This window comes from Amphiura filiformis, unplaced genomic scaffold (genome assembly GCF_039555335.1).
Source record: "Amphiura filiformis unplaced genomic scaffold, Afil_fr2py scaffold_114, whole genome shotgun sequence".
Lineage (NCBI taxonomy): Eukaryota > Metazoa > Echinodermata > Ophiuroidea > Amphilepidida > Amphiuridae > Amphiura > Amphiura filiformis.
Genome location: NW_027305578.1, coordinates 144294 through 161536, shown reverse-complemented (window position 1 = coordinate 161536; position 17243 = coordinate 144294). Strand labels below are relative to the sequence as shown.

General features: G+C 38.0%; 1 protein-coding gene across 1 annotated transcript in view; it reads right to left on the bottom strand.

The window, feature by feature from the left end:
• Window positions 1-327: 327 nt before the first annotated feature.
• The window catches only part of LOC140145015 (uncharacterized), a 57868-nt gene continuing 40952 nt past the window's right edge, over window positions 328-17243 (bottom strand). The window contains exon 5 of the mRNA XM_072166805.1: window positions 328-897. Coding sequence (XP_072022906.1) covers window positions 349-882 — 534 coding nt within the window. The 5' untranslated portion in view covers window positions 883-897 and the 3' untranslated portion in view covers window positions 328-348. The remainder of the gene's footprint in view (window positions 898-17243) is intronic.

Below are 17243 nucleotides of genomic sequence, written 5' to 3'. Positions count from 1 at the left end.
ATGAAGAAATTTGCTAATGTGAACAGGGTCATAGTTGGGAGAGTCTGTCCATATACCAACACTTGTAGCTACATGCAATTGAATAGAGCTTCATATTCATCAACACTTGATCCCGTTTTCGTCCTTTTTGCCAATTTTTTTCATATGAAAAAGAACTATTGACAATTTTATTGACTCATCCTTAACTTTGAAACCATTTGTAAAATAATAATATTTTTATTCCTTTTACTGATAGTGCCTTTAACAAAGGGGTCTAAAATTGTAAACTTTCTAAGGGAAGCCTGAATAAAGATTACTGGTCTACCAAATTGGATCAGGTCTAGGCCTATCACTTGTGTTTATGAATGGCTATGGCATAATTATTATAATAATGCATCTGTTTTTATTACCTTTGAGTATTTTGGTGAACTCGTCAAATGTCTCTTGAATGATATGTGGTTTGATTGCTGTTGAATAGCGTAGCAATGCTGCATCCAAGCCCTCACTGAATTCTTCAAATTTTGCATTGATATCATGGGCTTTACAGAATTTTTCCAGTGGTTCTATGAGCCTCATCAGTTTCGTAAGAGATTTTCCCTGAATTTTCTGCTTCTCATCAGGTGGAGTTAGTCCCTGAATTTTCAGTAAGTAATCGGTGACTTCGTTCAGCTGTTTGTCTAATCCACTCATCTTTTTAGGATTTTCTTCCATTTCCTTGATTGTTCCTTTTCCAACTAGTTCTTCATACTTGTCGAGTATTCTCTTCGTCCTCATCAGATCTTCAGTAAGTTGTTGAATGCCATCCTTGAAATTTCCTTTCACTAGTTTCAGCCGTTCTGCAACATCTAATCCTATATTTATCAGCTCCAATACAGTAAGTCCATGTCCAATTACATCAGCCATCTTGGCAGTGTAATCCTGCATGGTATGAAAACAAAAACAAAATAGCAACGAGATAATTGGTTGGATAGGCAAATTAATGATTACTAGGCGGTTACCCTTATCTCGCGGTTTTTGGCTATCATGGTTATTGGCTTTTGCAGATCTCAAAATCAGGGTGTGTCCTTTGGCTGGGATCACTTTCCTCACAGCTGAGCTCAATTGCAGCGTTCCGGTTACCCGTATTTCGCGGTTTTTGGCTATCATGGTTATTGGCTTTTGCAGTCTCTGCATTTAGCAGGGATCACTTTCCTCACAGCTGAGCTCAATTGCAGCTTTTTGCAATTTGACCTGACTTTCGCCCTTAATTTGAAATTTGACCTGACCTTTGACCATGGATGACCTAACAAACGCAAACCTGAGCTTCCTTGGACAAAGTTACACCCACCCACAAAGTTTGAGTTCCATTTATAATTATGAGCAATTTGAAATTTTTACCTTTTTTGACCTATGACCTCTTAACCGTAGGTCTTACAAAAAGGTCACAGTGGAAACTTTTATTTGTTAGTCCAAGGTCCATCCACCCACCAAGTTTGAGCTCCATAGAGGCAATTTGAAATTTCTACCTTTTTTGACCTATGACCTCTTAACCGTAGCTCTGACGAAAAGGGCACCGCGGAAACTTTTGTTTGTTAGTCCAGGAGGCACCCACCCACCAAGTTTGAGCTCCATAGATGCAATTTGAAATTTCTACCTTTTTTGACCTATGACCTTTTAACCGCAGGTCTGATAAAAAGGTCACCGTGGAAACTTTTGTTTGTTAGTCCAAGATCCATCCACCCACCAAGTTTGAACTGACCTCTTAACCGTAGGTCTGACAAAAAGGTCACCGTAGAAACTTTTGTTTGTTAGTCCAAGGTCCACTCACCCACCAAGTTTGAGCTTCATAGAGGCAATTTGAAATTAGACTTCAATTGGACTTGACCCAGTCGTTGACCTTTGACCTTGAAAAATATAAACTGGTTCTTTCTCATATCAAGCTGCACCCACCCACCAAGTTTGAGGAACGTGCGACCCCTAGTCTCCGAGAAAAGCTGCGGACAAACACAGACAGAGAGACAGACAGACAGAGATCCGGTGAATTATAGGAGCAATTTGAAATTAGACTTCAATTGGACTTGACCCAGTCGTTGACCTTTGACCTTGAAAAATATAAACTGGTTCTTTCTCATATCAAGCTGCACCCACCCACCAAGTTTGAGGAACGTATGCGACCCCTAGTCTCCGAGAAAAGCTGCGGACAAACACAGACAGAGAGACAGACAGACAGAGATCCGGTGAATTATAGTAAGATACATGTGAAAGCTTATATGAAATTCTTTCAGTATTTATTGTACATTTTTAATCTTTGTAAATGTTTCAAATGTGTATAAACAGACAAAGTAACAAACAAATAAAAGTAAACAATTTAATCATTTTATACAATTGGGTCCAAATTAATGCAATAGGTCAAAAAGTTGGAACAAAAAATGCTTTAAATTTTCTTGATCATACGATCATATTTTATGAACCTGATATTGGATATAGCAAGTTGTCAATACCACACTCATATTTCTTCAAAACCATGGTATTTTTGTGTACAAATTTGTGTACAAATCCTAATTGATCAACGTTATGCAGCTGTCAATTGCAACCCTAGCCCCTGGCCTGGGACTTTATATCAGGTAACCTGGGATTTGACTCAAGATTTGTCCTCGCAGGGCCGGGCGTTGGCCAGGATTGGCATAAGAATTGACATTTGCCAAAGCCCCTGGAAATTAGGCAGAGAGTTTAGCCGGGCGATAGCCAGGATTTGGTCCGGGAACATTCATGTGGTTTGCTGAAAGGATTTGAGCCTGGATTTGCCGTAGAAATACAACAATCCACTGAGTCACCACATTGTTAATGTTCATATATCCGATTCCAAACACTGGGATTCTATTGGGGTCAGGACGTAGGCTTATACTGCCACATCATGGGTATTGTTTCCAAATTCTGCAGTAGGCTTATCAAGTAGTGCTTATTGTCTCTCTGCCCCTCTGCTTTTGCCACAAGTTCTTGGCATGCATGTGCAAATGCGGGCCTGCTATATGCTTATTTTTGCCAAATATATTGGTTTTTATTTATCTAAATGTTATCTTTCAAGTTTCACTCAAAAACAAAACTGACCATGACAAATGATACTTTTGTGACATCTGTGATCAACTGCTACAGACATGCACTCAACATCTTAAAATCAAGTGTAGGCCAGTCCTCTTGGTCACCCACTTTCATGGGCCGTTAATACGTATACACATCTTCTCTGGTATACAGGTCGTTGGTGCACAATGTGTTGGTCACGGTGCCATCGCAATGTGTACCAACAGTAGGGAACAGTCCATATTAACAAAAAGAGCCGAAATAGGCCTATGTGCTTTTCTTCTTTCATTTGGCCGTTTTCAAAATTATCTTTAAGTTTTGGCACTTACTGAAAAATTTTGCATGCATTTTTCACAGAAATATCATTCTGAAAAATAGTGAAAATGTTTGTCGGTACATTCACGTAAAAATATATTGATACAGGTTTTTTTTTTCATATTCAGGCAAGAGAATTTTACAGCATAAATTTCAAAGACCAGCTCGGTTCCGTATTTTAATATGCAGGATATAAATACAAACTCATTATCAGACTGAAGAAATTGCGCTGATGCGCATCTAGGTGATAGCCTATTCAGTTTATTCGTTATTTTAGGCCTATTTTAGAGGTTCCACAACAAGATGAGTAACTGACGCATTTGCAATGGAACGCATATGTATAGGCCTTCTTTAGAAGCAATTCAGAATCCACCCAGAGCTAGCCAATCTATTGAAGACATACCTGCGAATTTTGAACTGATGTATGCATGCAGAAGCACACTAGTCTGACTACGAAGCACAAGATCGCCGCGATATTAAAACCATAAATCTAGGCCTATATCCGATGCCCAAGACCGGGAAATGGGCCAAGTAATACCAGGGTTTGTATCAGATGTCCAGTTCGGGGGGATTTGCTCAAGATTTATGCCTGGGTGGTACGTTACTTAGCTGGGTGTTAGCTGGGGAGTTGAATTCCCCAGTCCAAGTTCTGGCCATCCACAGGTCGGGTACCCAAGGGCCGGGTTGCAATTGACAGGTGCATTATCTAAACTGAAAATCCAAGAAAATGCGAAATTGTTATTCCTGTGTGAGAAGTTACTGACAGCCTCTCATGCTTTTTAAGGGATACTGATGTACACGTACACAGACATTTTTGATAATTTATGAACAACATTATCCGAAGATGTAAATATTGCGAGACGGGAGAAATTAAATTGTGATCAAGCAAAATGAGTCTGATGTTGGCAGGGCCGTCGCTAGACCATTTTCTCAAGGGGGTGTCGAGAAATTTTTTTTGCTGGTATAGGGCCGGATTTACCTTTAGATGGCCCCTAGGCACAGCAACATGATTGCCACCTCTGTCTCTTCGGATAAAAGACACCCCTACCCCACAATAATTTGTAACCCAAGGTTTTTTTTCAAGCTGTCCTCATAATTCCTTTACCGGGAAAATCGCACAAAAATTTGGCAAAGTGCGCAGGTAGCGCGCGAACATTTGCTATTCTAATGCTAAAATTCAAAGGGGGATGTACCGGAGTTGTAAGAGGTACAAACCTACCAAAATAGTATTATTAGCTAATCCCATAACGAGTGACTGTCCAAATATTATTAATATGTTAACATGTTTTATGTCAACAATACCTACCAACACCCATCACTTAACAGACATTAAGTCTCAATCGGCAGGATCTTTAAGTGCTAAAGTAAATAAATTTTCTCTTATCCTGCCGAAGTTACCCCATTTAAGTACTCTCTTTAATTTACTCATGGTTGTGTTTGTATAAAGGAATTCAGTTATACAAACACAGCCTTGTGACTTAGCTCATCCCCTTTGTAATTATTGCGATCATGTTTGGACAACACAATCGGGTTGTCAAAACATGATCCTCATTTCTATTGTATTTTCCCTTAAAAACTACTAAAAATACCAAAAGCCCATTTCACACCCGCATCCTGACCAGAACAATAGGAATAGGACTGGAAAGGAATGCGGGCAAAAACTATATAAGGGGAGTTTTCTCCCCAGATCTTGGTCAGTTCTCGTACGGAGCAATATTTATCTACCTGTGTAAGAATACTATTAAGATGGCTTGCTAAGGAAATAAAAGACGGCCGTTTGGCTGTCCGAGGCTTGGAACTGTTATAAATGTCTGTGTGAATTCGTCTACGTGTATTAATATTATCTACTAACCATGTTTTGAATAGTCATCGTAAATCAACCTACAGGGAACAGAATTTACAGACTCACCGAACCAGGGGGCAAAATTTCCAAATCGTCCCAATGAAAGAACATTTACATGCGAAAATTAATTCAAGCTTGATCAGGATTGCTGGAAACTTCCAGCTTTTACTTGAATAACCAAGCTTATCCAACCTTTGGCTAAGGGGAAAATCCCGGCTAAATTCAAACCTTGAATATTCTGGTTTTAAGCCAGGATAAAAGCTGGAATGAAAATAATCCAAGCTTTTTCCAGCTCGTTCTACCTGTAAGAGCTTGGACATCTCAAATTCGGAGAGAAAAGCTTGAACTCCAACATTATGAGCATGGAAAGCTTGAACTTTAACAGAAGTCCAAGCTTTTAAAGTCCAAGCTTTTAAGAACAGTGCATTATGGGAGCTTAGAGGTCAGAGGTCACCAACTGACAAGGCGAGTTTTCTAGAATACTCTCAGAAGCTACCATTAATTTCAAAAATTTCAAAGTTTTAAGGATATTTTACAGATTTTCAACAGTGTTTAGTTGATGGGTAGTATACCAAGACTATAGCTGGAAGAAAGATCAGCTTGTCATAAGTTTATAAGGCTGTATTTTGATCTTCTTTTTTTTTAGGAAACATTCTGGCTTAGAGGTTGTTGAATTCAGCAGACATGCACTGCATTATACATAGGCCCCTACTGCAGCAGTGGTTGGATCATTTAGTGATCTGGGTAACCCTGGTAAAAAGTGTTACTGGTCATGCTGATGTTGTTGGGGTTTATGTTGATGTCTTCAGTCCTGAGCATGTTTCCAGGGCATGTTTGTACTTGTACTTTGAAGTGGGAGAGGTTTCAAATAGGGAGTTCAAACATGGTGAGTTGTCACATCTTCACTGAATTGGAATAATATTTGTGGATCATATGGTGTGCATGGATATGTATGTATGTTTGTACTTTGAAGAATATGATGTATGGATTTTTGTACTTTGAATTGAAGTGGGAGAGTGTCATTTAGAAAGTCAAATATGGTGAGTTGTTAATTGGCGAGTTCAAATATGGTGAGTTGTCACCTTGAAAAATCATATTGACGAGTTTTTTTTTTTTGATGAAGTTGGCATGTGGTGTACATGTATGTATTGGGGATGTTTGCACATTGAATTGGGATAGGGTTATTTAGAGAGTTCAAATATGGTGAGTTGTTATTCAGAGAGTTCAAATGTGAGTTGCTACTTCCAGCATAATTATAAGAGTTTTGTTTGATAAAGTTGGGATATGGTGTGCTTTGTTGATGTTTGTACTTTCAAGTGGGAGAGTGTCATTTAGAAAGTTCAAATATGGTGAGTTCTTATTTGGAGAGTTCAAATATAGTGAGTTATCACTGCCAGCATATTGTTGGGCAAGTTGTTTTTTATAAAGTTGGTATGTGGAATGCTCTGTTGTATTGGGGATGTTTGCACCTTCAATTGGGAAAGGGTCATTTCGGAAGTTCAAATATGGTGAGTTGTTATTCAGAGAGTTCAAATATGGTGAGTTGCCACCTCTAGCATAATTGTAAGAGTTTTGTTCAAGATAAAGTTGGGAGATGGTGTGCTATGTCAATATATTGGGGTTGTTTGTACTTAGAAGTTAGAGAGTGAAATTTAGAAAGTTCAAATATGGTGAGTTGTTATTTGGAGAGTTCAAATATGGCGAGTTGTCACCTCCAGCATATAATTGGACGACTTTTGTTTGATAAAGTTGGCATGTGGTGTACTATGTCAATGTTTTTGGAGATGCTTGCACCTTGAATTGGGAGAGGATCATTTAGAAAGTTCAAATATGGTGAGTTGTTATTCAGAGAGTTCAAATATGGTGAGTTACAAGTCACCTTCAACACAATAAGATTTTTGGTAATTAAAGCTGAGATGTGGTGTGGTAATTCAATGCATTGGGGTTGTTAGTTGGAAGTAGGAGGGTCCTTTGGAGAGTACAAATATGACATTGAACTGGCAGAGTTTATCTTTTTTCTCCATATTGTTTGATCATTTTTGTTGGATAATCCAAGCTTTATCAAAGCTCCAAATGTCCAAATTCAACCACCACAGGCCAGCCTAGAAAATGCCGGAATTCAAGCTTTATCCAAGCTTTCAAATTGCCGCCCGAGGCCAGCTTTTCCTTGAAAATGCCGGGAATTCCAAGCTTTCAAATTTCCTGCAGAAAGCCGGGATTTCAATTTTTCTTCCAGCTTTATTTATTCTAGCTTATCCCGTCCAAATTACCGCCAGAAGCCAGCTTAATCCAAGCTTTCAAATTTCCTGCAGAAAGCCAGGATTTCAATTTTCTTCCAGCTTTATTTATTCTAGCTTATCTCGTCAAATTACCGCCAGAAGCCAGCTTTATCCAAGCTTTCTAATTTCCTGCAGAAAGCCAGGATTTTTCTTCCAGCTTTATTTATTCTAGCTTATCCTAGCTAATCCCGTCCAAATTACCGCTGGTTTTTTCCAGCTTTTTGCTGGGATTATCCTGGGTTTTTATTCTAGGATATTCTGGAATTATTCTGGCATTTTCTAGCTATTTTTCGCGTGGGTTACCAGGACAAATGCGTGCAAAGCGAGCGAAAAAATTGCAATTTCAATGCTCAAATTACGGTTTTATTTAGCTTGTCTAAATAGAACCAATTTACCCCAGCAGAGAATGGTTGAGCCCTTTGATTATGGTATTGTTGTCAATGCTAATGGGCCTTTTCCGTTCATCCAATGGGCGTTCTCTTCTTTGTTTGTGCACTGTGACGTTGGCTGCCGAGCTCATTTGAATCGTCACTTGTTTGTCTGCAATTGATCAGAGTGGATCGAGATGAAATTTCCCTCCCGCCCAGCCCTGATGTGAAAAATGTACTTCTTTAAGGGCGGTTTATTGATCTTTATACTATTTCTTAATCATGTTAATGATACCAATTCTGATCATATGGCCTAATAATTAATATTAGGTTAACTTGATAAATATTATGTTATGTTAAATTAGCATTCAGTGGTAGTTTTACCGGGATGTAGTGGCTATCGGTATGATTTACCAGGTCATAATATATACAGTTAATTAGCTTTCAGTGGTATGTTTACCGGGAAGTAGTGGCTATGGATAATGTTTGCTCTCCGATTTATTCAAGCCCTAATATATATTATATACTGTTAATTAGCTTTCAGTGGTATGTTTACCGGGAAGTAGTGGCTATGGATAATGTTTGCTCTCCGATTCATTCAAGCCCTAATATTATATTATATACGGTTAATTAGCTTTCAGTGGTATGTTTACCGGGAAGTAGTGGCTATGGATAATTTATTCAAGCCCTAATATTATATTATATACTGTTAATTAGCTTTCAGTGGTATGTTACCGGGACGTAGTGGCTATGGATAATGTTTGCTCTCCGATTCATTCAAGCCCTAATATTATATTATATACGGTTAATTAGCTTTCAGTGGTATGTTTACCGGGAAGTAGTGGCTATGGATAATTTATTCAAGCCCTAATATTATATTATATACTGTTAATATTATAAAGAGTTTTCGATATTTATCCAATTATGTGATGTAAATGATCAGTACTTCAAACTATTGCTTTATGTAGAAATATTGGTATATGTGTATTGAATAAATGATCCTCTCTGAGGACAGACAAATATCGCACATTTTAGTCCAAGTTTGGATATTCTCTGTCTTGGGGTAATTAGGACAATATGTGCCATAAAATCGTGCCAAAGGAAGATGCATAGGCCTTTTACGACTTTTGGCTAATTTAGTCCCGGTATTTTGATCAGTACACAAGTTTTATGCTTTTTTCCAGACATCAGAGGAGCTGCACTATAGCATTCATTATTATTCATGATTTACATTATAGATATGTTGGATTTTAACTCTCATTTTGAGATTTGTGTTCAACTTCAAGATGAAAAAAATGGAATTTCCAATGGGACATACATCTCGCAGATCTACTCACAGAATTGCTTCACCAAGATAAAAGAGGGCAAAGCGCCCTGTAATTTGGCATTTTACTAAATAGGCCAAAATGGGGTTAATTTTGGGTCTAAAATAGACCAAAAGGATGATGTAAGCCGTAAATTATTTGTCACAACATATCTGTCAACTGAGCAGGGGAGGGGACTGACTTGTCACCCGGGTTGTCACCCTGCCCTATATGGCTATTGAGATTTTGACACTTGCGAAGCACGCAAAAATGGGCACTTTTGTGGCTAAAATGACCAAATATGAGGTTAATTTGGTCAGAAAACTGACATACAGGCGTCAACATTGGGGGATGATTGTATGAGCCATCCCCCTAGCAAAATATTGGGATGGGGGATTTATCCTCTGTTGATGAAGGGCGCGGTGTTGAGAGGTGATGGGATGCATCACCTCATCGCCTGGCCAACATCATTGTCGGCCCAATATACAGGCCCAACCTGCCGCGGGCCATATTACGAACTTATTGTAGTTTTTATTCCATCTTATTTCTCCTCTCTCTCTGTCCCTCTCTCTCTCTCTCTCTGTCCCTCTCTCTCTCCCCCTTCACTCTCCCTTTCTTTCTTCCTTCTCTCTCCCTTTTCCTTTTTTTTATGGGATTGCCCCCCCCCATGGCGACAGTCCTGGATGTCGGGAATGTTAACTTTGCCTTTGTATTTGATTGTTCTGAGCAAAATGGTCATATCTCTGGAACTGTAAGTCCAATCATGATGGGGTTATCAGAAAAATAAAGCTCTGAGAAAAGCTCATGTAATGTTCTTAAAAACTGAATTTTAGCTTGATGAGTCATCAGATTTAATGTGAAACATGTAATTTATTAGGGTCTCTGTAAAGATACATGTCATATGCACACTAATTAAAACAATATTAAATTATGATGGACAGGTTCACATGCCTATGAATACACACATTTTCTATCTCAGTGGCCGGATAACGTAGCTCACAATAACAGTTTTTTTAATGTCGGGCATATCAAGGCATTAACAGGTGAAATCTAGGAGATAACGCTGACGAATCTTCGGCCAGGCACAAGTGACCTGGTGAATGAAGGGGCGCCGGCCATAGCAGGAAAGAAAAAATTTTACAGGACAGTCAAGTGTAGCCAACAATCGGGCTTGTTACCCTTATCGGAACCGACTGTAACGAGGTATTTTATCATGGGTCATCTGCCCCGCCTTTACAAGATGAGCCACAGGGAGAGCGGATAAGATTTTTTTTGTCCTGCAGGGAATTGAACCCGGGACCTCTTGCACCAAAGGCAAAGATCTTAACCAGTGTGCCACGCTGCTCTCCTTGAATTGATTACACTTTCTCCCTTTTTCGGGCCTATAAGCTCTTACAAACTGTATGGTTGCAATTCAAATTTTCTAATACAAATAGTGAAAGAAGTTCAAAGCACCATCTACAATATAATACTAAATAGCATGTAGTGAATAGAATAATTATAGAATACTTATACAAAGTTACTGAGACACCTTGATAACATTTTTCACAAGCCTAGAACAGTTGTTTCAAATATTTTCTATAACCTATAAAATGCTTTACAGTACAGCATCCAAGTAGGTACTTGAGTACAACACCTGACATCACCTGCTGCAACAGACTTTTAGCGGCACAGATTTGAACAGTTGCAGATCTACCCACATGCTAATATTCCAATATTATGGTAGGTTTGCTACACCATTGCTCATAAACAATTGATTATCATTTTGAGTTCAAAATAATATATCAGGTGTGCATAAATGTACACTACATACTTTTTGTGGAAAGTAAATATTTGATGCTCAAATTGCACAATCAGATTGATATGTTCGTAGAAAAAAATGTGACTGTGTCTTTGATACATCAGCTAATTTGGTAAGTTACCTCCAGTAAAAATGTTATTAAACAAGAGTGTAAAAAATTGGACCTTAAGTTGTGAAAGCTTTAATTCTTAGCCTTTCAGTGTGAATATCAACCTGAAAATATGTTAAACCATGGTGTTCTGAGTGGAACTCAGATATACTTGTACATGTAGTAAGATTTCCAAGCCCAAAGGCTAAAAACTCTATGGACCATTAATGTTGGACCGGCATGACTTTGTAGAATTACCCAAATGTTTTATATGGACTTAACTTAAATGTTATACTGCAAATGATTATCATTGATCTTAATAAATTAGTATATCAGTAAATAAACATTCTTTGGTCTGTATATAGCTTACAATGAAAATTGCAATTTATTTTAGCTCAAATGCATTTTATCATATTGTTGAGTTCTTGGGTATAGAAAATGACTAGTAGTGAATAAGTCTCACACACAAAGCTGTAGGTTACTATAGAGTTATTATTGTTCAGTGTATCTACATGTACACACAGAGTAAATGACATAGATGTTGTCTGGTCAAAAGCCAAGCTCTGAATGAATCTCAGCTCTGATCCACTGCTCCTTATATACACTTTTGGGCTCTGCTGGGGGCCCGCTAAAGCGTGGGTGGAGTCTGTGTTGAGTATGGGACTATGGGCATACATCCTGGTATAGCTTGGTATGAGTCATCCCGCAATAATGGGAGGACTCATCCCACAAAATAATGTGGGCCCGCTAAATAACGGGATGACTCATCCCGCAAAATAACGGGACAGAGCCCGCTAAATAACGGGATCCCGCAAAAATAGTTGGGGTTGTGCAAGAAACATAGAAATTGATAAATAACCCCATTTGGGATCTCAACACTATCCCCCCTCTCTGAAAAAGGTCGAGCTCCGGGTCGACTAGGAATGGACAATTGATAAGGAGCAATATGTTCCAGAGATTGAGAGTACCTTACAATTTAAATTAACAAGTGGTTTACGAGCATAAAATGTGTACAATACATTGTAGATATACATAATCAAATGAATATTAAATCTGTTCATCTGGACTTACTATTTTTGATAGCGACAGTATCGCGTCTCATCCAAGACGCATCATCAGGCTGACTGACCAGGTTGTTGACTATTGACCTGTGGCGTACTTGATGGTATGGCGTCACAGGAGTCGCCGGGTAGCTTCCGGATTGCTGCGTCGTAGGTCCTGGACAGGTTGTGGCGAAGTCCCCCTCCTCTGTTGAGCGAAGGTTCCTCCCCCGGACATGTATTGCCTCCTTAACTCCTCTTTCAAACCACTTATGTTCTCTGTCGAGCACTAGCACATCCTTGTCCTCAAAAGAATGATTGGCAAATTTGAGGTGCGTAAACTGCCGAATCGTTCAAACCTGTAGAACTGGGTCTACGGTGCTGATACATACGCTTGTGCAAGGGTTGTTTAGTCTCCCCTATATAGGAGTCCTCACAGTCAGAGTCTTTGCACTGGATGGCATAAACAATATTACTTTGTTTATTATGGGGGTTTGTCCTTGGGATGCACTAGTTTCTGTCTCAAAGTATTGCCCGGTTTCAAGGAGGCGGGGATGTTGTGTTTCCGAATATTCGCTTAAGCTTCTCCGAAACCCCAGCAATGTATGGGATGGTGATGTTCCTTGGACGAGTGCTCCTTGTGGCAGAGGAATCAGGACGAGATGGATTTTGATTTCTCGTGAGGTTTGAGAGCTTTCTCAAATGTCCAGTTCTGGTACCCACAAGTACCTAACGCAGATTTGAGGTGATTACGTTCTTCCAACTTAGCCTCCTCGGTAGATGGGATTTTTTCTGCACGATGAAATAGGGTTTTAATTACCCCGAGTTTGTGAATGAGCGGATGGTGTGAATCGAACAACAGGTATTGGTCCGTATGAGTGGATTTCCTGTACACTGTGGTATTTAACGAGCCATTGTTCTCAACTGTGACCAAACAATCCAAAAATGGGAGTTTGTTGTCATGTAAACCTTCCTGCGTGAACCTGATGTTTTCGTCAACAGCGTTGATGTGTTCAAAGAAGGGGGCTTGTCCCGGGGCTTGTTCGCTTTTCTTAAGCTTCACAAGAGTATCGTCCACATAACGAAACCAATGCGTTGGAGGTGTGCCGTTGTAGGACTGTAGTGCTAACCGCTCAAACGTTCCATGTATAAATTTGCGACGATCGGGAAACTGGCGAACCCATCGCACAGCCATGTTTCTGTTTGTAATATTTCCGTTGTACACAAAATAGGTGGAGTTCAAACAAAGTTCCAAAAGGGAGCAAATTTGCTCAGTGGTAAGCTTTGTGCGTTGACTGAGTGAAGTATCCGCAAGTAAAAATTCTCTGACTACTTCAACCGCACCGTCAGGTGGGACGCATGTAAACAGGGCGGATACGTCGTAAGATGTTAAAGTCTCGTCATCTTCCACTTGAATGTCTTTAAGCTTATCCACCAAATCACTGGAGTTGGCTACGTGGTGGCATGATTTACCAACTAAAGGGCCAATGATATACGACAATTGTTTGGTCAACAACCTGGTCAGTCAGCCTGATGATGCGTCTTGGATGAGACGCGATACTGTCGCTATCAAAAATAGTAAGTCCAGATGAACAGATTTAATATTCATTTGATTATGTTTATCTACCTGGATGACTGAGAATATTCACAAATTTATTGTAGATATAGTTAATTCATATACATGTTCCTCTAAATAATTTGTTACCATAATGATGGTAGGTTTGTGGCTAAATAATATATTCAGGTAATCAGGTTACAGGTTTTTTTGTTTTTGTTAACTTTAAAATCACACTATGTAAAACAATCTAACATGATATTCCTGGTACAGTGAAAATGAAATGGCCAAATGTCACTTTCAACTTATACATGGAATTTATACAGATCTAAATACAATCATAATGTTCTAACTATTGTTTTAAAAGTTATTTACATTGCTGTACATAACAGGTATATAACCTAATGAGTGTACATAATAGTTTAAGTATTTAGACATACTAATTGTTTTTGAGTAAGTTTACCAACATGTAAGTCTATCTCGGTAACATCTTACAGGCAAGTAATAGCACTTTCAAGTAGAACAGTGATAAGTACAGTTTGAAGAAATATTGGTTTCAATTAACAATTTTTCCGCAGGTTTCAATACAAAAATAAGCAAAGAACAAACTTTACAAATAGGTTAAATTTGCTCAACAAAATATCCTAAAAATGCAATTGGCTTCCTGACAAAATTGAAGAAATGATCCAAAAGTTGTAAATTGCAAATATGAGTTCAGTAATTTTTATGTGAAAACTAATTACAATGGTTCACACTGATTCAAGCAATTTTTCTGTTGACAATGAGTGCTTTTTAAAGGAAATCCTAAACACATAATTGTTATAATTATATAATGGTAAATTTTGGAAGCCCCAAGATTTTGTTTCTACATGTTTGCTATTTACAATTCATCCATACAATTTTAATTATACAAGTTACAAGGTCTCTATAATCATCATACATTAAAAATTTGTTGACATCATTGCTAGAATGCCTGCAATATTAAAGGTTTCCCAGAAATGCCAAAATTCCTACTGCTCTTAAAAATTAGTAAAATGCAGGGAATACCTGGATAATCAATTTAACCAAGGTTGAACTATTACCCCAATAAAGTTCATTTTAGGTTAACTAGTTTATTCCCAACTGGCAGTGGCCATTTGAAAAATGTATTTTGTTTACTGCATGAAGTTTTAAGAGAATGATGAAGTACACATGCATGCAGTAATAATATATTCACAATTTCACATTCCTCAAACTGAAACAAAAGTTTAACACACTTAAAAAAATAAAAGACTTGCTACATTCAAAAGCATCACTATTCATGACTGCCTACAAATTCATGACAGGCTATGAAAGGCAAACTGTACTGTGAACAACAACAACAAAAATACGAAGTTGAACAATTTGGACAAATCAGTTAAGTAGCACATACAACATAAAACAAAATTTTGAATGACCATAAACACCAGCAACAGATCATAAATTTACTTGGAAGTTACTGTAATAATATTCACACAATCATAATGTGAAACAATTTGGAATTTAGGAGTAATATCTCAACTTGAGAGTTGATGTGCACCATTTTGGACTGTGATGCAAGATCCAATATGGTCACTATCATATATCTTGTTTGTTTTTTGTACAATGTCCAAGTATCCAAAATACATAAAATGGTGAGTTAGACATTTACTAGGTGAACATTTTAAAAGACAATGGATGAACAAGGTATTGTCACAGACTGACAATCTGAATGTGCCTGAAGACTAATAAATTATAGGGGAGGTAGTTATTTTTTTTAGGGAGAGCAAATTAAGAGCAATTATGACTTGGTTTACAATGTATTCACAATTTAAGCAAGTAACATTTCAATGTAAAATTTAAGTATAAAGCAAAATGACCAAAAATCAACAAATAGGGAGGAGAAAGTAAACTCCATACTCTTGCTTACTTACCCATGGTGACCAAATCATTCTGAAGCGAAACCAAAAGTTCACGCATATAAGACTTAATTTTAAATGCCTCTGTTTGAGTAATTGACTGGATCATGCCCACAAGATGTCGGGATTGGTCGTAACTTATTTCTTTGAATTTGTGTTTCAGGCACGATTCTAACCCATCAAAAAATGAGACCTTTTCGGATAACTTCCCGATAGTCACCGGGTAGACATCGGCAAATTTCACATGCAAATTAGATAGGTAGTGGGTGACTACCCGATAAATTTTTGGGAAACAATAGTGGATACCTTTCAGGTAATAGGTACCGGATTACTCCCGGGGGTTGACTCCCCGATGACTGTTTTGGGAAACTAGCGGGTAACTACCCGATGACTTTTTGGGGAACTAGCGGATAACTACCCGATAACTTTTTGGGGACCTAGCGGATAACTTTTGGTGACGATATACCTGGTGACCTCTTTGGAGACTTCCTGTTGACCTTTTGGGGAATGCAGAAATACAAATTCATGAGTATGCACAAATTTATTAGGCAATTTAGCTTATTATTTGAATTGTAGATTTTGGAGAAATATAACTCTGCAGTTTATGGCAGTTGAGCTTGTGCTATCTTGCTTTTAGAAACTTGAAAGTGTACAATGTAATTTTAAATATTCCTGATTTAATTTAATTGGTTCACACCTTTATAAGGTGCATACCATTCAATTAATGTACAACCAAATTGTTATGATATCAGCATATAAGCTCATATACATGTATTACAGTACCTAAATGTGATCACATCACTGACACAGCATAAATAATTTTCATATCAAATATTATAATTTATTTACAACAAATAGTTTAACATAAAGCTGATCAGATAATTGACACATTAGCTGATGATTAGTAATTTAATTGACATTAATTTACTGTCAAAATCATGTATGATTTACTAGGAAAGATATAAACTAAAACATTCAAATGTGTCATATATTAGGTATATCAGTGTATATGACTGCATCAATACAAATCATTTCATATAAATTTTCCTACCTGCATTGTCATATGAAATCAAGCATTCAATGCTTTATAATTGCTACAGCATGTTCCAGATTAATTAGTAAACATCTTGTAATGTCCTATATGTAAATCCATACATTTTGGACCACAAATAACTTGAATATTCTGCACAAATATATTCCAACTGCCAACAGCTAGCTACTCCATTATTTGAATTCATTCAGTGACCTTTGACCATATACCCACCCACGCATTCTTAAGATGCTTAATGCTATTTTCAAGGTCAAATTAAAAGCGGATATTACCACCGGGTAACTCCTGCAAAGAATATAAGTTTCTGGGAACCTTCTGGGTAACTCATTTGAAGTATTTGAGTTTGGGAGACTTCCGGATGTCTACCCGAAAACTTTTGGATAACTTCATTAGGTATCCGCAAGGTATCCGCTAGCGGACACTTTCGGATAACTCTGGAAAAGGTACCCGAAAGGTTTCTGATGACCACCGAATGGTCATCGGGTGGTCACCGGGAAACTTTTCTTTTTGCTATATATAATTAATTGTCAATCCGTGCAGCCTGTTCATCAATTGACTTCGCGATCATAAATAACATAAATTTGTGTGGTATCTTCTGCCACTTCAAGCTGATCTTCCAATCTGCGTCTTTTTGGCTGTAGGTTGTC